We start from the raw sequence: 25,543 nt of genomic DNA, 5'->3' as shown, positions 1-25,543 counted from the left end.
ATTTACTTTATTATTATATTATTTTAGTCAATTTACAATAAATGAATAAATATGGTTGAAACAAAATTTGACTGTTCCTTATGTTTTTTGGTGGCTGTGTTTATGAAAACGACATATCGGAGGGATATGGCTAGCACTTGTCCCCTTACAACCTTTGAACAGAAAGGATTTCTTAACATAATAAGTTCAAAGGATAACATATGTGGTCTCCACGGGTCGGAGGTCAAACACCCTTGAAAAAAGGTCACTAAAAGTAACCAACAATGCGTCGCCATATTGATAATGTCCAACTTGAAAGAAATGCCTTGTTGCTTTGTCTAAGAGCATTCAACATTATCGGAAAGCCATATTTCATGTAAAATAGAGTTATGCCTATTACTGTTCACATATTTTGATTTAAAGGTTAGTTTGATTTTCAGTTTTCACATGAGAATTTTTTTGTATTGAGTACATGTATATTCCAGTTACATATAAACATCACTCGTTTAATTTAAATGTCAGTTGTCGTATGTATTTTGTTTAAGTCTATTATAACTTCCCTTTCCTGAAACATGAGAAAATAATAAAAACAGCAGCTATGTATTCCAGGCCGACTGCACTCTCTGTCTCATTTCGCTTCTTCTCCCTGCCCATTGAAAAGGAGAAAGGTTTTGTGGTTTTCTGGAGAAATAAAGAACTTCTTAGAGAGGTCGGTAAACGTGACTTTGAACTTGGATCAGATCCTGCGTTTCCTGTGGAGAGGGTAGAAATAGTCTTGGAAGAATGGTACATAACGTTCAGACAGCATGGCTTTGAGCTGAGGCACACAGAATTTCCAAAGTTTTATACATCCTTAGCCCTATTATTTACAGCTTAAAGTGTTCAGATGCCACGAATACAGAAAGTGTGTTGGAAAGGAACTTTATAGGACTTCAAATGAATTGTAAGTACATTTCCTGTAACTGTATGTTAGCATTTAAATAAACTCTCGGACGCTATATGTGGGACTTTGTTAGATCCGAAATAGTCCCTCGAGTAGCTTTTGTACATTGACCTGGGCTTCAAAACGTAACCCCTTCCGCACGGTCATGGATAACTTCACTCGGACAGTTTCATTATTGTCAGGGAATGTACGAGATAACTTGCAAGGTAGGTAAACAAGCGTACATATGACACAAAATATACTAATGTTATTTATAAACCATACAGATATCCGTATTACTTCAATTGGTAGGCTCTTGGTGACGTCACAATTTTTCTTAAATTTGTTTTAGATTGTGCTCGATTGACATCAGAATGTTATCACAGCCAGTATACTATATAAAAAATAAAACGAAGAGATAGGCTATTAGCTGTTAAAATGTATTAAATGCATTAAATCACACAGTATGTATGTCAGGTCCAGACACAGTAGGCTACATTGTAATAGCAGCTTATGAAATATATGTTAAGCGTGCTATCTATACATGTTGTATTTTATTGTTGAAATAATAAAACGTGTACATGGTACAGAACAGTAGCAAAAACGTAGTACTCTATGTTTTCTACGACATAAAAAACAGTGCATTTTCAAATCCAATAACAGTTTTTGTAGGCTATGTAATGATAATGATGAAAGCAACAAATATGACATTGACTTTTTCTGCTTGCATACAATTGCCTTCTTTTCCCCAACAGTATATTTTTCATGTATTCGTTGATACAACAAATTTTAATAGGTGATGTATACCTAAATGTATAAACATTATTTATATACTTAGTCCTATTTTGACATGTCAGTCCGCCCGTATATATCTTACCCTCGACATTTATTCAGACGTTGACTGACGACTATATAAGCTAGGAGCAAACTGGCATTTTTCAGTCCAAAATATTTTATCATTTTGATACTTACGTGCGGAATGGACCAAAGCACCTTGAGCAATGTTTACCAGTTTAACAGTGTTGACCTAAAGTACTTCATTAATGCTAGCGTCGTCTGTTTGTTGAATTGTTTGTGAAGGTAATTAATTCAATTTCCATATAAGCATTTTTTTTTTACATAAACATGTTTAAGCATTGTTTTTACAGTACCTCCAAACAAGTATGCATTACGTATACTTTTAAGATCGCTTGGACATTGATTTACACTTTTTAAGCGGTCTGACGCAAAAATTTTGCTTTCCCTTCCCCGAAAAGCCTCTCCGAAAAGTAGGCGGTAATTGTAGGTGGAAGATGGCGATCAGCGATTAGTTGCCAAACGAGCGCGTTCGATTGGAGGTGCAACTGGGATTGATGAGGAGCGGCGACCAATGAGAATGCGTCAAATGAATGACCGGGCTCCAGTTAAAGGGGGCGTAAGAGGAGGTAGTGCCAGTCCACTGAGAAAGAGGGACCCTCCGAGATAAACATAGACAAGCGAAAGAAATAAACATTTCAAATCGAGATGCTGCAGGAACAGAGAAGACCCAGTAAGATAATTATTCGTATATTCGTCTAATCTTAGAACAACGACATCGACTCTGTTTGAAAGGACAAGCGCAAAGGAATCTTCTCATTTCTATGCATTGGGGATTTTGAGTAACAAGTTATCCACAAGAAAAGCATAGACTAACTCAATGCGAAAAGCTTTTTCCTATGAACGGATCGAACTTCATCGCCTCATGTCGTGTTATCAAATCTGGAAGTTAATATTCACGTAGTGCATTATATTGTATTGTATGTTTTACTGAAGCGCCGCGCATAGACTGCTTTAAAGAGAATTGTTTTTGGTTAACAAAAGCATGTTGCTGGACGCTGGGCATCAGTTCCCCGGTTTGGGAGTGGGCACATTTGCCAGGCATCATCACTCCTCCAGTGATATGCAGGAAAGAGACTTGAGTTTAGCGCAAAACAGCTTTGTCGACTCGGCGCACATGGGCGCCTTCAAACTGAACCACGATCTCTCTCCCGGACAGAGTTCTGCATTCACTAGCCAAGCGCCCGGTTACCCCGCGGCGGCTCTTGGTGCGCACGCGGCTCATGTCACATCATATGCAAGCTCGCCGTTTAACTCCACGCGGGACTTTCTCTTTCGCAGCCGTGGATTTGGTGAGTCCTCACCGGCGGGCGGCCAGCATGCGCTCTTCGGCCCCACTGCCGGCTCCCTCCATCACTCTCATACAGATAGCCAAGGCCACATTTTGTTCCCGGGCATCCACGACCAGCATGGATCTCACGGCTCTCCAAACGTTCTTAACGGTCAGATGCGTCTCGGACTACCTGGGGAGGTTTTCGGGCGATCAGATCAGTATCACCAGGTCTCCAGCCCGAGGACCGACCCCTACTCAGCCGCCCAGCTGCATAACCAGTACGGCTCCATGAATATGAACATGGGGATGAATATGGCAGCGCATCACCATCACCCCGGTGCCTTCTTTCGCTACATGAGACAACAGTGCATTAAGCAAGAGCTAATCTGTAAGTGGATCGATCCGGAGCAGCTCAGCAATCCCAAGAAGAGTTGCAATAAAACTTTCAGCACCATGCACGAGCTGGTCACCCATGTCTCGGTCGAGCACGTTGGAGGACCCGAACAGAGCAATCACATCTGTTTTTGGGAAGAGTGTCCCCGGGAAAGCAAACCATTTAAAGCCAAATATAAACTGGTCAATCACATCCGAGTGCATACAGGGGAAAAACCTTTTCCCTGCCCGTTCCCTGGATGTGGCAAAGTCTTCGCAAGATCAGAAAATTTAAAGATTCACAAGAGAACACATACAGGTAATTATGATATTTATTGTTGTTATTTATTCATGTTAATATGTTCTGGGACTGTTTTTAGAGCAACGTTGTTCAATTTAACTGTACTTAAATCATATTTGGTATCCAAAATAGTGTTGCTTATAAAAAATAAGATGATTATACGAAGTTGGTGTATTTTTAGACATTAAAATCACGTACGTAGATTGACGGTTAGATTTTGATTTTTTTATTATTTTTTTTTAAAAAAAACGGTTCCAGTATGAGTAAATATTCAATTTGTCCGTTGAGCAGCCTTTATCACGGCTGGAAACGATTATGCCCGGTCTAGTACGGAGTAAATGTGCGTTTTGTAACAATGTACTGAATTATGTAAGAGGCTGTCGAGGGTTTGTGGTTCATAAACTTTAAACGGGTCAAAGGCTATTCGAGGGCTCATCGCGTGAGCAAAAGAGCCGTAAATCTCTTCAAACGGTTTGATGTTTGCGTGGACCAATACTTTGGCAGTACGTCAAGGTTTTGAAATGTAATCTAGTTTATTGTGCTACTGTTTTTGGCCACACAACTTAGCATTTAAATAGTTGTACAATAAAAATGTATATTTTTGCATAATAGTAGCAATAACAGTGATCAACTCTGTAATTGTTTTCAAAATGTTCTATGCAAACAAAGTACTTTACATGGGACATAAAAATGCACATACACACACACGTATGAATATGTACATTCATACATATGTACGAATTTACAAGTAAATACAGAACATTACCAACACAAAGAGAGCGGCATAGAAATGAAAATGTTTCCTACTTTAGGAATGGGCGATCTGTGGGCCTATTGTTATTCTTTCCATTGCACTGACAATCTATGTGTTAGACAGGCCATTACCAGGGTTGCAATTTCCTCTTCAGAATACACGCAGCTATCAAGTCTTCTATTTGCCAAGTTGTTAATTACATTCTGATAATTTTTAAACAAATGGTGTGGTGGTTGATGAAAAAATTTTAAGTTACGTATTTCCCCTTTATTTTAATCGTGGTTTTTGTTTAAACAAATGGCCAAACACAGTGAATTCCTGCAATTTACATTGCTTTTAATTTATTGTTGACACTACACTGTTGATGTTTTGTAGATAAGGTTGTGTAAATGACCCCCTGTGTTGTAAGGCGTAAAGCTCTGTATTCGTAAGCACGACGTACGATGTGCATGGTAACATCTTGGGCATTTTAAAATAATAATAAAAACCTCGCAGTCTGGTTGACTTTATTGAATATTTAAGTTAGAAATAGTTACTTATTAATAATTTCCTGAAACTATAGTTGGATGGTGGACTCTTTGTTATTATTTAGACTATGAAATACTGTTTAAAACTTAACTAATTCTGTGCATTTCTTTGCGTTTTTCCTTGTAGGGGAGAAACCATTTCAGTGTGAGTTTGAGGGATGTGATCGGCGGTTTGCGAACAGCAGTGACAGAAAGAAGCACATGCACGTTCACACGTCAGATAAACCGTATCTGTGCAAAATGTGTGACAAGTCCTACACTCACCCAAGCTCTCTTCGAAAGCATATGAAGGTAATTTATATTGAATAATAAATAATATATTTTTTAGTCTATAAAAGTCTGCTTTCTGTATTTATATATCATTAACAGTAACACTATATATTAACTGCAAATAAAGACAGTAACAGACATGATTTATGTCATGTTTAGCAGATCATTAGCTTGTGTAAATTTAAATGGTCGATAAATTAGATGCTACTCTAATTCAAACATTGCCATATATTCTAATTGAAACAACTACTGATTTTTAATGATGTTTTTTCTTGAACAAGTTGTTTGGTGAGTTTATCACTCGCTGATCACAAGTCATTCTGTAGGTCATTAATTATTGAATTCTCAATTTTTTTAGGTTCATGAATCGGCTCCATCTGCATCTGACTCGTCGCCAGCGGCAAGTTCTGGTTATGAATCTTCAACACCCCCTGGTTTGGTGTCCCCCTCCACTGAGACCCAAAGCAACAACAATCTGTCGCCTTCTTCAGCGGTGCACAGTTCCAACAACCACAGCAGTTTATCGTCCAATTTCAGTGAATGGTATGTTTAAGACTGTGCCGTCCCAAGAGGAACCATTTCAGAAAACCAGGAGAACCATGCAGCTTGTACAAAATGAACGCTCCTATATTATGCGCTTGTCCAACAGGATTTAATATACCCACTTCAACAGAAGAAACACTCCGTTTTTGTACATACACGGTCTCTTTCCCTAATGGTTGTAATAGATTTTGTCAGTTTTTTGGTGTATAGATGTTCCTTCAATGGTAGCTATTTCTCTAACTGGACTTTTTAGTGCACATATTACCATAAAGTTGTATTATCATACTGATTATTGTGATTCCATAAAAGGCAAACTGATTGTAACTAAACATCTATTAACTGGAAAGAGTGCCAAAGTCAACATTTAACGAAGACAGACACAATATTTGCTTGTGAATGTATATTTAGTTTGCTGGGCTTAACTTGTGACGTTTTGTGCTTTGCAAGTTTGAATTGTGAAATATATTTGGAAGATTGTGGGGCGAATAAATGTCGTGCCGTTAAATATCTGTATCTACACCCTTCTTTTGTAAATATCGACTGCCATATTTATCCACTTGTAATTAAATTATGGTATTTACTTGCTACAGATGAAACAATATTTATAAAGAATGTTTCTTTACTATAAATATGTACAATTATGGGCTGAACAGGGGCAGTTGTTTTGCTATGTGTTTTTGTTCAAAGTTTGAAAAGTGTTTTCTTCATTATTGTGATAAAAATTTTACTGCATACAGATATAATAAAATGTGGTGCAAGTGTATAATCTTTACAGCGCTTTTGTTTCTTTCCTCCACATTACGATAAAAAAGAAAAACTTGTAGGCCTTACTTTAATTCATTTTAGAGTTAAAACTCAATATTAGGTTTCTCTGTTGAAATCAGCGTGTCTGTTTTTTGTAAATTGTATTCAGAACGTAAAGGCTATGTTCACTGTAAACCAGAATTGTGACCCTGACATATTAGTGATAAATCATCTTAATTATTAATGAATGTAACGGTTTAAATTAATCTTAATATAACTATAAAAAGTTTTACATAAAAAAAGAAACAGAAAAGTTTTAATAGTGATACCGCATCAAACATGCAAGTTTTGAGTGCAGGATGACGTTCATGGATAATAAGGAAAACCGATCAGTAACTGGCGATCCTCAGCTGACCTTTCTGCATATTATTAGGCAACAATGTCATTTATGTGAACTTTTGCCCCAGTGTAGAAGTGTGGCATCGCTTCTTATAACGCTCGTTTAATTTGACTGAGCAATACTATGGCCGTCCTCCCCTTTCTATCCATACTTTGCGCTTTGGAAAATCTAACAAAAATAAAAAAACATAAAATCAAGTAGACTTGAACTTGACTTTGACTCAGGCACTCTTGTCATAATCCCTTTTAACGGCATTATAGGTGGCGGTTTCTGCTACTTATCCGCTTTAACGATGGAGGCTTTTCTATTACGTCCCTTGTGATTTTCTCTGTTCCTTTTTTAAAATAAATAAAAAAATATTCCTCGTAGCCAGAGGAGCAGATGTAGACTGTAAATAGTCTACATCGCCAAATATGCGAGTTAAGGAGCAAAATAAAATAGAATTCGAAAAGGAAATCTGACAATCATGCATCCAGGCATGTATTGGCTGGTTAAGCCCTTTTTCGTGTATGATAATATCACTGACAGCCTGAAAAGTGTTATGAAAACAATCTTTCAGCGTAGATAATTAATAGACTATAGATACTTGAGAGCAATGTGCATCCATGTCACTATCTGTGTTAGAGCTCCAGAGCAATGTTGTGTAACTATATAGTGTGAGGATTAGATTAATATTCATGTGCGCAAAGCCTGGGGGAAGGGATAGACTGTTGGTCGCTATTCTTGCTGTTGACTGTAAAATCACTACAATCACCACCCGGTGCCACAGCGTGTTCTGAGATGGGCACACGAGTATCTACATAATGTATACCCAAATAAACATATTTCATTCACATGAAGTATAACTGGTCGAGTATAATTAAAGTTCCTCCCCGGATCAGCCTGTTGGTCCGTTCAGAAATCACCAGGTTATGACTCTGATTATTAATGTGTAGTTGCCTACGGTATGGCAAGTAAAATCTTTTTTTTTTTTGGCTGTTAAAAAAATCGCCCACTTTTTGCTTGTTGAAAATACCCTCTATTTAACCAGGATCTGAAAAGGCATATTTTGAAGTTGTGTGTATAATGTGTTTACCTGTTTAGGGAAAGATGGTGTGACCTGTAGGGATAGTGAAAGGTCAGCGCCCTGTAGAGCTTGGATGACGCTTCCTTCTCAATGCATGCTGCTCTGATATTGATCCATGTACAAAGACCTGTCCTAGAAACACTGTTGTCGACTGTACTTTCCAATTTAAAAGCAAACTACGCATTTCTTTTTAGCACTGGAGACTGTAGGCATTTAGTCAGTTATTTCAAATAATTGTTTTAAATATACAAATATTAAATTGTAGCACTAATGTATGAACGTAAGTGACATCGTATACAGGCAAAAAAATGAAAGAAAAAGATAGCGGTAATAGAATTAGTCAACACAAGCTATTTTCGCATACGCATTTGTTGCAGGTTTTCATTATGTGATTGCACAATGCATTTACCCTATGTCTTTGTTTACTTTGGTATTTGGTTACATTTTTAAAATTAGTGAGTGTTGCCATCTCCTGTCTCTGCGAATGTGAAACAGGCTTTTAACCATTTAACAGACTGGGTGAAAATGGGCACAGACTGGGCACTTACAAACAGAAAACTTTAAAGCAACAATATATTTATATCTAAAACATTACCATTTACATATCTAATATAATGATATAATAATATAGGCTATAAAATAAAACAATATTAATAATGGGATGATAACAGAAAAAAATACTAATTAGCACGGAAATGTTAACCAAGAGCAGTTATTGTTTGAGGCGGTGAGACCTCAATTTGAATGGCTGTAGTCATTTTCCAGCCGATTTCATCCACACCTGCAGATATATGCGCAGACGTATAGGCTATGCCCAGTTTCTCGCTCCCTCTCTCTCTCTCTCTCGCTCCCTCTCTCTCTCTCTCTCTCTCTCTCTCTCTCTCTCTCTCTCTCTCACACACACACACACACACACACACACACTGCACACACACCGCGCGCGCACACACACACACACCCACCCACACGCAGACAGAGACACACACTTTTTTGGATGTAGAAAAACATGCAGCTATGTCGAAAATGACAACATCTTTATTTAGACGTATTTTTTAACATTATTCTTTGTAGCTGGGAATTTATTCTAACAAACTGGAACAGCTGTAGATTTTGGGATATTATATTTGGGATATTATATATTTAACCTATCAATTTAAATTAAAAATGTTCGGCGTAAATATAGACTGCTGTGTGAATGCTGGAGAACACACACACACACACACACACACACACACACACACACACACACACACACACACACACACACACACACACACACACACACACACACACACACACACACACACACACACACACACACACACACACACACACACACGAAATTCCTATATTTTACACCTATCCATAAACTAAGCCCCCTAAAGTGTGACCTGCAATAATCCTGCGTCACTCTCTTATTATGGTTTTTTTAAGTTGCCCCATATGCCCACAATGAAATTTTTACCTTTTTGTAATTTGGATCATCTGAAAATAAATCATCTAATTAAACTTAACGAATTTCTTACAGAGAAAAAAACGAAAGTCATTTCTAAGGTTCTAATTCACGTATGCCAGTCGTAAACAAGCAAGCAAATATTCACTGATAATTTCAATGAAAAGCGAATTAACCTATATATACATCGTGCAGTGCAGTTATTAATGAGGTTTTTCCTAAAAGATTTTAAAGAGGTTTTTTTATTTCAAGAAACTTAATTAGGGCAGAGACTTGGCGACCTGATTTAGGGTACTAGAGAAGAAACAACTTACATGGTAATACAAAAAGAACATTTAAAATCATGGGATTTTAAAATATCTTAACTTACGCAAATATTAAATAGAGCTGTGTTGTTACAGGCGCTGCACGTTTTAAAGTGCTGAAATACAAAACTTTCCCAGTAGCCTATTATATTGGGCCAACCCGATGAATAAATGTGGTCTAAAATAAATTAATATAATGTGTTAACACATGATCTGCAGTTACTTACCACAGTTGTGTTTCAATGTTTCAGTGGAGTAGTGATCATGTTCTTTATCGGTTTATTTTTCAAAGATCATGCAGTATGTGATGCAGACTCATAGATTTGAACCTGTCATTGGAGGAAGAAGAGGATGATGAGAAAAGTAAAATAAAAACAGGCGCTCACCCAACACACGAGAATTTAAATATTTATTTATTTAATATGGACAACCTCTTTCACATATTAAATTAACAGAATTAGTATGAACTTTCTCTAGCAACACAAGGTTTTTAAACAATTGTCAAAATTGATGAAACTGACAAATAGCATGCAGCTTTAAAGTCTTATTTGTTGAGTCATTACCAGGTTATATTGTGTAATGCATTTTGGCTTTGCAATAACGAAAAAGCAGTAATATTGTAGAAGTTTGCGTTCCTTTTTTACATGAGTAGTAAGATGAATTGACTAGTTGTCTGAGTTCTTATCAATTTACGAAATTCACTAGTTATATAAAAATTATTTTGCCAAATGTGAGGATGCTGCTTGCATTTTACTAACACTGTACTTGAAAACTTGCTTCAAAAAACGGGCCATAAATATTGCTTTAATATATTGTTTTAACCTACAGTGGCATATCAGACAGATTCTTGCACTCTGTGAGTTGTCAAGATTTCTCTATTATCTGTATCACAAGATCTATAAGGTCATTAAGACATTAAGGAATTACCTTCCATAAAATTTCCACATTTTTAATTATTTCTTGATTAGCATTTTTTATAATTTTTCACATTTTCATAATTTGTCAAAGTTATGATTTGTCTAACCTGTTACCTCAAACAAATTAAGCAATCACTTAAAAAAATATTGTGACTGCAACATAACTCATTGCATTGGATATGGCTGTAATTCTCTCTCACCCTCTCCCTTTCTCTGGTACTCTGGCATTTTGGACCACCCTCTTATAGTGTGTTTATGTGGAAGTCTATGTACAGTTGAGTTTCCTGTTACAGAACTGAGACTTTCATGTCAAGAGGGGTGGACACAGACACCGCCTTTCTCACGACAAATGTATAAGCTTACTTTGAGCAAGCAGGAATAGCTGTCACTTCTGGCCTATAGACACAAACAAAAAGCCTAATTCCTGGAGGAAACCCAAGCTGGCCCCGCCTTTTCAGCACAAACATAACCAAGCCATTGAAAGCGTCCCCTGCTAAACACCTTCTCTTTTTATACTATGACTTATTTGAATGAATTTTATTTTTACTTACGAGATTAATTTTGATGGTGACAATCACAGAAGTAGTGTTAAGTATGAATTATGAAGTAGAGTCATGATATGAGAATAGTAAACAACAAAAACATGGTTTATAAATAATTTATAAGGTCTTCTGAGAGATTCTGAGAAATACCTTTTGTAAGTAAATTCTCTCCCAGAAGTGCAGACACTCTTTTAAAGGTATTAAGAGTTCAGTATGTAATAGAATAATTTCAGTGTTTTTATGAAGTTCATTAACGTAAATGTGCACCCTCTGGGTTTTTAGTTTTGCCTATGAAGCTTCTTTAGGTGGAATCAGGTGGACTGATTCACACAAACATACAGATGGATGTGATGAGTCACTAACTGTGGTCTAATGATGTAACCCAATTACTAACTAAAACCCGGTTCAGAAGCTGCACTTTGTGTTATTCAAGCTCTAAAAACCCTGGAAAAGGCACAGTGTCCATTTTTCAAGCCCATTACAGGGATGTGGCCTACTTTCTTTACGCAGACCCCTCCAGTTTAGGGAAATTTTCAATTTCCCTGCACATATAAACCTAGAGTCACACCTCTATGACTTTGATCTTCAAACACAGCAGTCCCCTGCCCGAGGGCAGCAGCAGGGCTAAAGATGCTCTCCGAGTTTGGTTTTATAAGGACTTAATGACTTAATGGAACAGAACCCCTTGTGTTCTCCACCATTATGCTGTATTTGTCATGGAAACCAGCACAAGGTTTGGAGTAACCTGTTTATTTCAGCATTTTTCTACACAATTTAAAAACATAATGGTGATTTTACTCAACTGGCTGCTTTCACCAAATAAAACCCTTAAAGGGATAGTTCACCAAAAAATATCATTTACTCACTCTGATATTGTAAGAAACTTATATATATATATTTTTTTTTTTGTTCCAATGACCACAAAGAAACATATTTTGAGGAATGTTTGAAACCAAACCAATGATGAGCCCCATTCACTTCCATGGTATTCTTTTATCCTACTATGGAAGTCAATGGAGCCCGGACAGGGACTAGCAAGGACTAGGGCTGTTTCTCAATATGCGTTCTTCAGCGATCTTGCGTCCTTGTGTTCTCGCTATACATCATCATTCAATTCCTTGTGTTCTCGCTCTACATCATCATTCAATTCCTTGTGTTCTCGCTCTACGATATCATTCAATTTATCATTCAATCAGTTCAATTCCAATTCTCAAGAACGCAAGTACATAGGACGCATGAAAATACCCGGATGTGTTCTTGATATCGAGGATGCATCGAGTGCAGACTTGCACGCTGAAATCGCTTTACGGCCCAGAAGTCATTGGGGCAAAACAATGGGGGACGTCAGGTGACCAACAGGAAGATCGCACACATCTCAATTCTCATAAATGCGTTCCGTTTTCTCGCGACCTTCTGCGTTCATTCTTCCAAGGTCGCCTGGCAAGACTGATCTCCACTAGAATGCAAGTCCGTTCTTTGCGTTCTTGGAATTGAGAAACAGCCTCAGTTAAATTAGAAAATATAACTAGTTTTAATAAACATTCCTTACTAAAAACATTACCTGTGTGCATTTTGGAGCAAAACAAAGGGCGCTGATGTATTTTAAGATATGTCAGTGCCAGTTGTTCTCAGTTTGGACAGCTTTCTCATTTATTTTAGTCTAGGAATAGTCTAATCCCTGTTCAGGAAACCACCCCGTTAAGTATTAAAACATAAATTGGGAACAGTATGCATTTTATGTCAATATGAATTTGTCTTAGCACTCATTTCAATCACTTTATGGAGACAATCCTTCAAAGTGTTCTGACAAATTTCACTTTCGATAATCTGTAACTTATCTCCTGCTGTTATTCTTTCATTTACAATGCGAAGAGGAGAGAAACACAATTCAGTAGTATTTACATGAGCTGACGGGAATGAGTGTTGATGGCTCTTTTCCAAATATCAAGGTGCACGCAGGTCCCCCCCGTACGTCGCATAGATAAGCTTTTCCCAGCTGTCTCTCTTACTTTTCTCATTGAGCACCTTTGACTAAATCTTAAAAGCAAATGTGAAACGCAAAAACCCCATGCACAGAGGATCTGGTTTGATATTCCTATGCATATCTAATATCTTACAAGTTTTTGACTTTACCCACATCAAGAGTTTACAAGTGGCCCTCCACAGGTTATTAAAACACCAGGATTGGTTGAAGATGAACATCAAAACAGTAGCCGTCTGTGCAGAATGGATTCCTGTGTCGTAAGTTGTAGAACTGATACTTTTCACTGTCTGGTCGTCGCATGGGGAGGCCGTGCACCCGCGGAGCTCTCTGAATACTACAAAAATATCTCTGTCTCATGCAAATATTAGTCAAATACCTTCTCTTCAAAATAATGCTTAAGGCATTAAGAGAAAAAGTGTATCTCTGACTTCTCGCCATTAAGGTACTCTGAGTGTTGTTCTTTGGAAAGTTCAATGGCATTGCTCATGTCCACTATATGTATGTCTTTCCAATAAGGTGCATTAGAGATCACTCCATCGATGTCAACAAATTCATGCTATTGGGAGATTGGGCAGGTCGTTCATTGCTCAGGTTAGTGGACTGTAAGGAAATAATTTGATTGACTTTGAACATCAAATTTCCACGCAGGAGGTCCGGGGTCCCCAGACAGTTTTGGTGATCATGGTCAGTGAGCTCATCATTGGCTAGTCAGGTAGCACCTGACATATGTCAATGTCTATAACAACAGTACAAGTAACTTAAGCTAATGCCCAAAGTGATGATGATTCGAATGAATTGATCAGGCTTAAATTTATGTGTGCAAATAAGTATTTTAATGACAGATTTGAACCTCACGGCTTCAGCACAACACAACAGATACCGGTATGTACATTTTGTTTAAAAAATTTGATGGTGTTACAGTCTACACCATGATACTTTTGCTAAATAACATCATGCTCGAAACAGATACTAAATTGCCGCCATATACAACCAATAGCTGAAATTAAATCCTTCTATCATATACACTCTTAAGAAGAACATAATTATGTTGAAGACACAATGTTAAAAGGTTTTAAATCTAGACAAAAGATGTCTATTTATATCCACTGTCAAATAAACATTACTCTTGCTCAAATAAAGCTTCTTGGGAGTAAAACAAAAGCCCTGTGAATTGTATGCTGTCTTTAAATTGACAATTTCATTTGTTTAATTCTAGGTTGTTCTAATTGTCCACTTAAGACACCAAAATCCACTTTAAGAAAATTTGCATATCACTTAAATGAATAATGATCACACTTCCGTGTTCCTGAAACTTCTGGCAATTTTTAGATCCACTGCTACTACTTTTTAAGTAACTGTAATATAAAAAACATTGTATAATGTTTCACTAGGAACTAGGGATGCTAAACAATTAATCGTGATTAATCGTTAGCAGAATAAAAGTTTTTGTTTACATCACATATGTGTGTAAACTGTGTATAATAAATATGTATATATATAAATATGAACACATTCATGTATAATTTTAAGAAAAAAATGTATATATAAAGTATTTATATTTATAATATAAATTATACATAAATATACAAATGTATATACACATGTAAACATTTCTAAAACATACATGCATGTGTGTACATTTATTTATACAAAGTTATTATACACAGTTCACACACATATATGATGTAAACAAAAACTTTTATTCTGTTAACGATTAATCACAATTAATCGTTAAGCATCCCTACTAGGAACCTTGTTTTTCCATTTACCTTGCTAAAGGTTTTCAATTTTTAAAACAAGAAGTAGTGTGCAGGGTTCTCCACGGTCATACTGATAATGCATTACTGTCACAAGTTAAAATCAGAAGAGGCCTGTTTGACTGAATACATTCCCATTCAACACTATTGTCATCCCTGATCTTACACACAGGCGTCATTTTAATATTCCCACTCTTCTATGTGTCAACCACACGCATCTCCCTCTCTAGTTTCTGCACCTGCCATACGCTTTCTTACAGTGATAATGAGTATATTGATTTCTTGACAAATCACAAATTCCTGGCAAAACAATGACAAACACTATTTATCCCCAAACTCCTTGCAGTCATATCTGTGGTGAGAAGGACACGGTCGGACACTTGCTCATCCTTAGAGGGGCACTCTATTTGAGGCTGCACATCTCATCATCACACGAGCAGTTGCAAGGCCGCAGACGCCTTCGTAAACACGGAGCGCTCGAAGATGCTACGCCACAAATTGGTGTTTTGTAGTGACATCCCTCCTGTCTCTTGGCTGTCTGGTCTCTGGGATGCGGCCCTCAAAGGAGGTGTTGAAAAATAAACAGCGCCTAGCAGGAAGGGAAACGAGTGCATTTACTTCCCACCTCGCGCATAGCTCGCGTGGGAAGTCTGAGCGAAGACGGTCCCCGGTGGGCTTGCTGGCAAACTGGCGGATTTTTGCAGGCCCCCCATCCTTCCAGCACTTGACAAATAAATGGGAACCACTGTTGACAGCTGTTTACAATGATGCAGAAGACAGCGAATTGCATTAGAAGAGTGGCACTCCTGACAGATATTGCCCTATCGTACAGAAAACACACAAAACAAAGGGGAGGAAAGCTATTTGAAGGTGCAGTGAGCAACAAGCTGCGTTTCTAATGCAGAATTTTACTCCGCACAAATCCCTCCTCCCCATACACAAAACACGGAGGTGGCACTTCACGAAATAAAACAACCAAGCACGTTTTGAAAGCACACTCTGTGCCAGGGGTTTGATAAGAGGGGACTAATTGCCACGAACCAAAGAACAGTACAGCTTGTCAGCATGGCGTATAGTTGGAGGTAAGGTCCATCCTGAGTCAGTATGCGTTGGTTAGATATTCTGTATTTAATTGAGCGGCCCATGGTACACTGGGGTGAGGCTAAGGGGAATTATTAAGCTTTAACCAGGGGCCTTCTGGGAAAAGGGCCCTAATCAGGAAGCTGGGGAGCAAGTGGCGGCTGATGAGAATTATGACGATTATGACATGTTAGCACATGTCTGTAGGACAAGTGGACAGACGATGAGTTAATCAAGGGCTAGAATAAATGGACCCCATGCTGTCTGGAAGCTACCCCCAGTCTCCTGTGTCAATGTCTTATTTTGGTCAGCATCTACCTTAATGACATGTATGTATATATGTGGTTTAGGGGCTTGAATTATTCATTGCATGGTGCCTCTTCTAACAACACACTTCTATCATCCAGGCTACTTATAATCATTAGCGACGATCCAACAATTCTCCTCATGTTTTTGTGTAAAACATTGACATTGAGCTTATTAACCTTGTACCCCATAACAGTCTCTATTGTATATACACAAATACAGGTACTTACTGTATATATTTGTATACTTTTGCTATTTGTATTTCCAGTTTCATGCAATTTTTATTGGCCCTTTACTTTGTACAAGAAGAATAAAGTTGAATCTAGTCTAATATAAGGTTCATCTGTTTTGTCCTGCTCAAAGGCACACTGAAATGTTATAGGGATAAAATAAAATTATCATCATTTTCTTACTCTCATGTTGTTACAAACTGTATACATTTCTTTGTTTTGTTGCACACGAAGGAAGATATTTTGAGGAATTTTTGTAACCAAACTGATCATGAGCCCTATTCACTTAAAGCCTGGTTAAAACCAGACCATTCTCAGTAGTAACTGAGTTATGGTCTGGCAGAGCATCATTGACAAATCATTTCCAAAGGGGCGTCACCAAATAACGTCTCTCAAATGCCTCTGTATCCAATTGGATAGACCTAAAACCAATCACAGCGATGAAGAAGATGACGTATGCAGAGCTATATCAGACTTTTACCGGATCCAGTCATGAAGACAGCGATAACATCTTTTCTTAGATATGAAGTCTTAGAGTGTTGTTTTTGCTCGGGTTTTAACAAAAATTAAAGGTTTAAATCCCTTAAAACAGACGCGATAGTTGATTAGAACAAAAGATGTTCCACGGCGGCATCCATCTTTGTAATACAAAATCTGCTTTACTGTCGCTGCGCTGTTGTCATCGTGTAAAGCTCGCCCCAACGTTTCTGATTGGTGCCGCGATTTCTCAGTATTAGAAATGGGCTTGAATGGCCTCTTTGCCAGACTACTTGCAGAGCAAATCTAAATTTGCCGAAAGTTGTTTGGGTTTTCCCAGGCTAATTCACTTACATAGTGGGAAGAAAATAATACTCTGGAAGTGAATGGGGCTCATGAATGGTTTGTTTATAAACATTCCTCAAAATATATTCATCCGTGTTCATCAGAACAAAGACATTTTTACGTAAGTTGGTAACAACATCTGTGAGTAAATGATGAGAGAATTTTCATTTTCCCTTTAAAGACTCTTAGGATCAGCAAACCTTTCCAAAACCTAGAATAAAGCGTGATTTATACTTTTGCATCGGACCTACCCCATAGCAACTATGGCTTAGGCTACCGTCAGTTTTCATTAAAATTTCTGCGTAGTTGTTCGTGTTGACATGCAGTTACACAGATCACTGGTAGGTACATGTCCACGGGCATGTTACAGTATCAAGGCAAAAGTCGAAAATGCAGTACTTGTTGTGTATGTTGAGAGGTATTGGCAGTGATAAAGGTAACTAGACAGCAACCTCTGTTGCAGCTTGAGTTGTCGGCCTGGCCTATCTTTGTTTTAACCTTGTGAGTGAAAATACGTACAGGATAATGTAAAACAGATTTTTTTACCCTGAGGGAGGGGTTTTGGCAGACCAATCACAGCGCTTACGGTCTGGATAGAAGTGATGCGTCGCTAAATTTTTGGAGAGATGTGGATCAGGCTTTGTGCAGGCTATGGTGTAAGGTACACTCATACACTCAATGCAGAAGTATAAATTGTACTAGTTGTGCCTAATGACCCCCTTATAAACTTTTAATAGATAATGCTTTTTATGAATCATCCGAGTGCGTTTCATATTTTTAGATGAACCATTAAGACATATTTATTTGTTCCGTGGTTAAATCTTGGTGGTACCTGCCTTTTTGTGTACAAAAATACATGTAGTGTTGCAATAAAGGTTAGCAATGTTAGCTGTGCGACGATACAATTTTCACATAACTGATAGCATAATCTGTAAATTACATTTTAGTTTTATAAACCCGAAGATATTGGTTTTAAATGTTTAACGTGTTTTGTTTTTAAGAGTGTACTCATTCAGTTATCTGTATGTCCCTTCATTAGACAGCCTCATGTGTTTCTTAGCGTCAGGCTAATTGATTGGACCTCTCATATGTTAATCCTCCATTGGAGGGAACAATACCCTTTGCGCTCAAATTTTACTTTTTTTCACCCTATCACTAATAAAGCCAACCTCCCTGCTGATGGAAAATTGTCAGTTTACCTCAAGCTACAGGGGGCTTAGCAATCAGGCCTTAAAAAAGCACTGACAGGTTAACCTGCTGTGCACAGGGGTCTCAGGGGACCGGCCTACACTAGAGTTTTACATGCAACGCTTCTGTTTGCCAATGAGAGACGCGCCATATAATAGAGTTGTTACCAGCCACTTGACTTTAACCTTTGCTGATCCCAAGAAAAACTGACATGCTATAAACTGCTCTATGCTCTCTTATTTTAAGTTGTGCACTACTTTGTTTAGCTGCACTATAAGTGCACGCAATCAGGCAGATGCATTTCGGAAATAAATGAAAGAATGGTCATGTAATGGGATTTCATTATTATTTAACATAGCATAACTTTTCTACGTTAAATTAATATTCCATTAAAAAATTGTCATGCTTTTAAAAAAAAGTCATTAAGCAAATATCGCCTTTTCGAGTAATTGTTATGTCTCACTATAAAGTTTTCCAGGCCTACTCCAGAACCCTTTACACATTGAGTTACAACTAAATCCCATTTTGTTATGGTCCTGTCTTAGTAATGGTTTTTAGTGGTACGGTTTAGGGTTTCTACAGCTTTTAAACATAGCCTGAAACAATAGAAAGCAAATGGTCAATGTGAAATGACAGCACTCACGACTCTTTAGTGTTCACTCTCAAACACCACATTGTGCAAAAAGAAGGCTACAGAAAAATGCCTTTCATAGATATCCATAAAAGATTTGATCATTACGCCTATAAAGCAGTAAGTTCTTTTGTGATCAAGTCATTGCTTATTCTGTATTTTACCCAGCCAGTGTGTATTTTTATGTTTTTCAAAGCCCATGCTCTGCCAAGGGTTTTCCTAATGACAAGCATTGAGCATTACTAACAACCAGCCATTAAAGCCATAACCACAGTGCATTACAAACTCCTCTTGTGTAGTACAATAGATCTGCATTTGAGAACTGAGATAGCAGCAAAATTAACATTTATTGGTTTTCGCTTTCAATACAGTTTTCTAAATCCTAAAAGGTTTAACAGGCACTTCACAGATCTGTAGTGATAGCATTTAAAATATATTGACTTTTAACCTCTATGACGGAATTATATTCTGAATTCCCTTTGAATTTTGTCTTCTAATGTCTATGTTCCCTTGCCAGCAATATCAGATCTAAATTCAGTAAAGACATGGTAAAAATGTAATACATAAAATACAATTTTATCTACACTGACTGACTGAAGAATATTTACTGTATGACGCAGCATCCGGTCGGTGACTGACCAGACGATTTGCCTATAACTGGAGGTAAGTAAACACCGGCCATATAGTTAAGTTTATTACTTACCAGTTACCACGAACATCTTCCTTTAATCCACTGTTGATGTTGTCAAAGTTTGTGGTTGTTGGTCCTGAAGTCGTCGGGTTCACGCACATGGTAACGATATGTTTAGCTCTGCTTCGTGGCCCAGTAAAATAAAAAATACCGTTAACATTGAGTGCCTTTACATTCACAAACAAGGCTGATAGATCGCTTAATAATACTTAGACAATATATAAAACGTTTTAAGTTTTCCTCATTTGTTGAAGTCGAAATATTGACTAACTGCGCGTGCACGTGATTTGAATACGCAGGTGTTTTTTCACGCGGAGCTAAACCGGAGCAATAGGCAAAATATGCACAGATTAAATTATGCTTTATTTCTTAAATGCGTTGTCAAATAATTAATTCGTTTCTGTAGACACATTTTGTAAACAAATACAAAAAAATATATAGTATTACATTGTTTTTGCAGATAGACATTTCTGGATGGTGGCAGTTACACATAAAACCTTGTTGATTTTTATTATGAAACTTCCTTTTGCCCGTTTAAGATGCCACCATATAAAAACACTCCCATCCACAATCACATACTTCCATACTGCATAGTATATGCATTGCAAAAATAGTATTTAGCCCGAAACCTCAGTATGCAAATTGTGTGTTAGAAATACTCAGATAATAAACTGTTTAATACATTAAAATAAATTAAATATAATTTTAAAATACTATTGTAATAAATTAAAAATTAATTAAAACACCAGAAAACTCTGAGCTGACCAGCACAAGATCTTTTCAAGTGTAATTGATATAGAAACACAGAAGAAAAATATTTCCTGAGGTTAAATTGTACTTGTTCAACAACACATGATTAAGTTTGTTTTTAGTATGTCATAGGTGAATGAACATGGGTCACATGACAATAAAAACATGGCAGATGCAATACATCCAATGAAGTATATATGCTGCACCCATGCATACTATATAAAACATGCTATTTTAACAGTCAAGGAATAGGCATTCAATTTCATTCGGTACGTGCTTTCACAGTATGCGATTTTGAATGGAGGGACTTATTGCAGACGTAATGAGTTGTTTTAACACTTTAGTGCAAAAGAAAATACGAACAACTGGCTAATAAACACCTCCCCTTGCCCTGCCATGTTGATCCAGTTGTTGATAGTGATTCCCAGGAATGTCTCCCCTGAGTGCAATTGTCTGTCACTTAATTAGCTTAAGTTTAGCACCACATGCTCCTCAGGTGTGTATGCGTGTGTTGTGCATTTGCTCTTGCGTGCTAGCGTCTTTGTAAGTAGGTGTTTGTACACACAGCACTTGTTCATTGTTTATTTTTTGACATGTGGATGTTTTTGTTTATGTGTAAATGGCCAAGGGACATACCTACACAGTCATCTATTGTCAGAACCCTGGGTTTTTCTGTTTGTAAAATGAATCCCCTTTTGCGTGATAGTTTGCTGCTGCTGCTCTTTGGATAAGTGTGCATACATGTATATTCCAAATAAATAATCACCAGAGAAACAGTTGCTATGCTTTACTGGTAATGTGCTGAAGAAAAGACATTCTGCTGCTTTACCAAATCAAGTGAATTAATATGCAACTCCAAATTTTGGACTGTTGAGGGCTCTAACCTGATGTTGTGCTGGGATATTCATTGCATCCTTCTAGTCAATTCTTTGAATTGTCCCAGTCTTTCTAGGGGGTCTGCTAGAATCCATCCATGAATGTAGCTTCCTCATTTTGAAATGTATAAGCATTGTCAGACTTGACCATACAGCATTTTCTGTCCTCTCCATCAATCAATTCATGGTGCTTAAAATATACATGGGGCTATTTTTCTTTACAATTTTGTATACCGATGCCGCCAGTTGATCAAGCTGACAGCGAATCAAATAGACTTTGTGTATTTTTGGTCTGTTTTATTAAATTTTTTCATGCGCTTCCCAGAGGAGCTCACTTGAAAAAAGTGTGGCATTTCATTGGATGTTAGTGTGCGTTTCCCCTGTTTCTCATCTGCGTTCAGGTGCTGGTAAAAATGGCGGCCTGTGGCTGTTCCTGTTTGGCTGGGCCGCCGTAACAAAAGCCAGTGTAATATAGAAGCGGTCACAGAGGCCATAGTCCAGACGGGGAGCCCAAGCTGTGCTTCTGAAAGGGCCCGAGCCCGGCTGCCGCGGCGGCTTAAACATACTCCAAATTCAAACCCCCGGAAAAGAGAGAATGAAGGCTGAAGAGAGGGAGAAAGAGACAAAAAAGCGGGCAAGAAGAGAAGGCGACTGTTGTTTGATATCCCACATTAGCTGGTGGGTTTTGCGGCTGGTACGCGGGCGTAAATGTGGCTGGGGCGGCTGCCGCACAGATATCAAAGGGGGCCGGCGGCGTCTGGCTGCGCTTGCGGCGGCTGCTGCAGGTGGCCCCTAGATTCAACCCTCACCACGGGGAGGCAGCTCAGCCCAGCCTCAGCCCAGAGTGAGATAGAGAAAAGAAAGAGAGTAAGGGAAAGATAAGGCAAATACAGGCTTTAAAAGAAAACAAGAGATTGAGAGGAGCGGTGGTCCGGAGGCTGGGCTGGTGAGGTAGATGGTAAGAGAATTAAATTACTGGCCTCCTCATGCCCTGATCTAGTGGGCCACAATTGAATCTCTAAAACCAGAAGGGTTAAAGATTAGGATAACTTACATTAAAGATTTAAAATTAGACAAATGTAGTATTTTGCTATGCGTTTGTCCAGTTCATGCAATAGAAATTCATGTTAGCGATGAAAACGTATTTTCTTTGAATTAAAGTAATTTCATCCATTTGTTTATACACTTAATTTGTTAATACACCGTCTATATTTTCATTGTCATGGCAGGGTGGATAAGGCTCAGCCACTGGTAGTGTTGTGTATGGTGAGCTATAGATTATGAGAAAATTTGTGCGGAAGAATTAATTATTTAACAAAACTAGAAACAACAAAAACACAGCAGGGGGCAATGCAGTGCACCAGAGAGAGGGACCGTTCTTATGTTAAGTGAGATTATTCTGTCTTACTAAAATATGGTATGAAAATGGCTGACGCTTTCAGATGCTTGATGCTTGCTGTATACACAGCAATAATTTTAAATCTATTTATAATAGATAGAAAAAGTTTTCATGCATCATTTTTTTTATTCAAATCAGTCATAGTAGAAAAAGTAATAAAAAAATAGTCATAGAAAAAGTAGCATACCCCTGAGATTTGACAGTATTGATGATTTGGCATTAGGTTCAGGTAAAGCCGATCTTGGCTGCATTTCCATTTCTCTGAAAACAGCTGATAATTAGGGTCATTTATGTTAATTGTGTGTTGGAACCTAATGTCATACCAATCATATATACTCTGTCCTCACAGCTGTGTTCTCCTTAAAAGGCTGAATAACAGACATTGTAAATTTTTCTTACAAATATTTGTATAACATTTACATAAACAGTTTCCATGTACAAGCAAATACTTCTATAGTGTGCGGTGCGACATTGAAAGGATCATGCCCGAATGGAATAAAATGTAAAAATTTAATGGACAAATTGTTGTTCACTAATTTTTAGATGTACTTACGCATTTTAAATGTTAATTTTTATTACAATGTAATTGTAAAAAAAAAATCGTTAGTCTAAAGTAAAAGGTGTTGTTCCCATTCGTATACTTTTTTTTTTTTTTTGTCTTGCTTGCATCATTATAATGCAATGGCAGATGGTTCTCATTATCAAAGGTCACACAAACATCTTGATTAGGTTATTCAAAAGGTGACAATTGCTCTATAAATACTGCCATAATATTTTGTCTGAATCATACAGATGCTCCATCTAAATGTGCTGCAGGTTTAGTAAAATATGGGCCAAAAATTCATATCTGAAAATAGGAGATAATTCCTCACTTTTTATTAATTATTTTACAATACCTATTATTTCAAAGTAATTAAAGAATAGTGCCTTACAAACGCAAATGCCTGGAGATGCATGTGTGACAGGTGTGTGATAAGGTGGTGATCATAGAGTTTAAGCAGGTCTACATCTCTTCACTTTCTATCAAACATGCTACGTTTTACTGCGTCATCTTTGCTATCTTTTTTGTCAAAGCCACTGTGTTATGAGCTAGTCGTGTTTCAAAACTACTTAAAAATGCTGTCGGATAGCTCTGTCGTATTATTGTGTTGATCTTCTGATTTGTCACTCGGCAAACCTCAGCTCGACTTTTACCTTCTGCAGTCCTACGTTCCTTCAAAATGCTAACATACTCAAATCGAGTTTTATGGTTGCGCTCTCATTGCAGCTGTAATACTGTAATACCTGGCTCTCTGCATTAACCTTTAACAGTGATATTTAATTAAAGGTTTAAAGGGCACCCAACACCTGCACCATGCTCTGAATGCAGCCTCTGCCGCTAAGTGACGGCACGGCTAAGGACTGTGGCAATTAGCATGACCTTAAAACCGGCACGGACGCTCTCCTGCCCATGCTGTGCAGAGCCTTGCCTGCCCCATGGCATGCTGGGGCGATCGAGATGGCCCCCAAGCTGACATGCTTCCCTGCCGCAGAGAGTGGAACCGGCCCGGGGGTCACTGGGGGAGATAGGTCCTATGGGAAGGGACAGGATGGGGCCCTGTGCCCTAACTTAAAATTAACACCACTTGAATGCCCCCTGAAGGAAATCTAACATTAAGTTTGAGGGTAGATTCGATGCATCACAGTAAAATTAATGTCTTAAGACGACCAGTCTGGTTTTATGGAATCCAGGCTACAGGGCTTTTTTGTTGTACAACCACTTCCTGTAAATTCAATTCATAACTTGAAAACGTCTGTCAAGAAATGTGTTTACAAATTTGACATTCATTATGTATACTCAGTGTGTAACTGTAGTGGAATCTATCGCTTCTATTTGATGGTATGATGTTCACAAAATTTTCATGTAAAATCACCCCCACCCAAACACCCCCGATGCATACACCAATCCCCGCCCCCTGCAACCCCTGCCAGGTCAGGAGTTCTAATAGACCCTGGGTTTGCCGAGCCAGGGGATCATGCTGTGCTAATATTTCTGTTAGCTTGGATGGCTCGCTGACATGTTGTTTATTTGGATTAGCAAGTTGTTTTTATCAAAATCAATACATGGCGCAGGACAGTGAAAGCAATGATTGAAATGCAGGGCTTTGCATTGGCCAAATGCACCAATCTGTCTTGACATGAAGAAAATGTGTTGACATTGTGTGGTGAAGCGGATGAGAGTAAGAGCAGGTGGAGAGAGCGAGAGAGAGAGAGAGAGAGAGAGAGAGAGAGAGAGCATAGTTTGCATCTCCAAAAGATAGAAGTCTTTATTGGCACACAACGGATGTGTATATCGGTGCAACAATATTTGTATCCTAACACTACAAAGGATTCTGGGATTCCAGTCAGGTTTAATAAAAACCTTGGCTAAAAATCCTCTTTTGTGTAGTAAAACTCTGATATTGGATGCCAAAACAGTGAAGGATCCCAAAACCTACCATCCCTACCCAGCAAGCAATTTTATGTTTAAAAGACATCTAATAGCTGTCCAAACAGACACCCCACAGGCTAAAACAATGCAAAATGTAAAAATGTGTAACAGTAGCTCAAAAAGAAATGGAATAAAAT

At 37.9% G+C, this 25,543-nt stretch overlaps 1 protein-coding gene and 1 long non-coding RNA gene across 3 annotated transcripts in view; both read left to right on the top strand.

Annotated features, from left to right (window-relative positions):
* The first annotated feature begins 791 nt into the window (after positions 1 to 791).
* On the top strand, positions 792 to 6,568 carry zic2a (zic family member 2 (odd-paired homolog, Drosophila), a). Of its 2 annotated transcripts, XM_065251775.1 has the most exons (4): positions 792 to 922; positions 2,158 to 3,720; positions 5,111 to 5,274; positions 5,612 to 6,568. In XM_065251775.1, exons 2-4 carry the CDS (start codon positions 2,742 to 2,744, stop codon positions 5,804 to 5,806), a joined length of 1,338 nt encoding a protein of 445 aa, XP_065107847.1. In that variant the 5' UTR covers positions 792 to 922; positions 2,158 to 2,741; the 3' UTR covers positions 5,807 to 6,568. The 2 variants fall into 2 exon arrangements, with proteins under 2 accessions (XP_065107847.1, XP_065107846.1); XM_065251774.2 differs by lacking the exon at positions 792 to 922 and having other exon boundaries at positions 932 to 3,720.
* Positions 6,569 to 13,745: 7,177 nt separating this feature from the next.
* The window catches only part of LOC135733327 (uncharacterized), a 118,079-nt gene continuing 106,281 nt past the window's right edge, over positions 13,746 to 25,543 (top strand). The window contains exons 1-2 of the long non-coding RNA XR_010526935.1: positions 13,746 to 13,798; positions 19,842 to 19,884. This is a non-coding gene — a long non-coding RNA (uncharacterized lncRNA). The remainder of the gene's footprint in view (positions 13,799 to 19,841; positions 19,885 to 25,543) is intronic.

The sequence above is a fragment of the Paramisgurnus dabryanus genome, chromosome 15, assembly GCF_030506205.2.
Source record: "Paramisgurnus dabryanus chromosome 15, PD_genome_1.1, whole genome shotgun sequence".
NCBI classification, from domain to species: Eukaryota; Metazoa; Chordata; class Actinopteri; order Cypriniformes; family Cobitidae; genus Paramisgurnus; species Paramisgurnus dabryanus.
The sequence above is the reverse complement of the archived record's forward strand: the minus strand, read 5'-3'. Positions and strand labels throughout refer to the sequence as shown.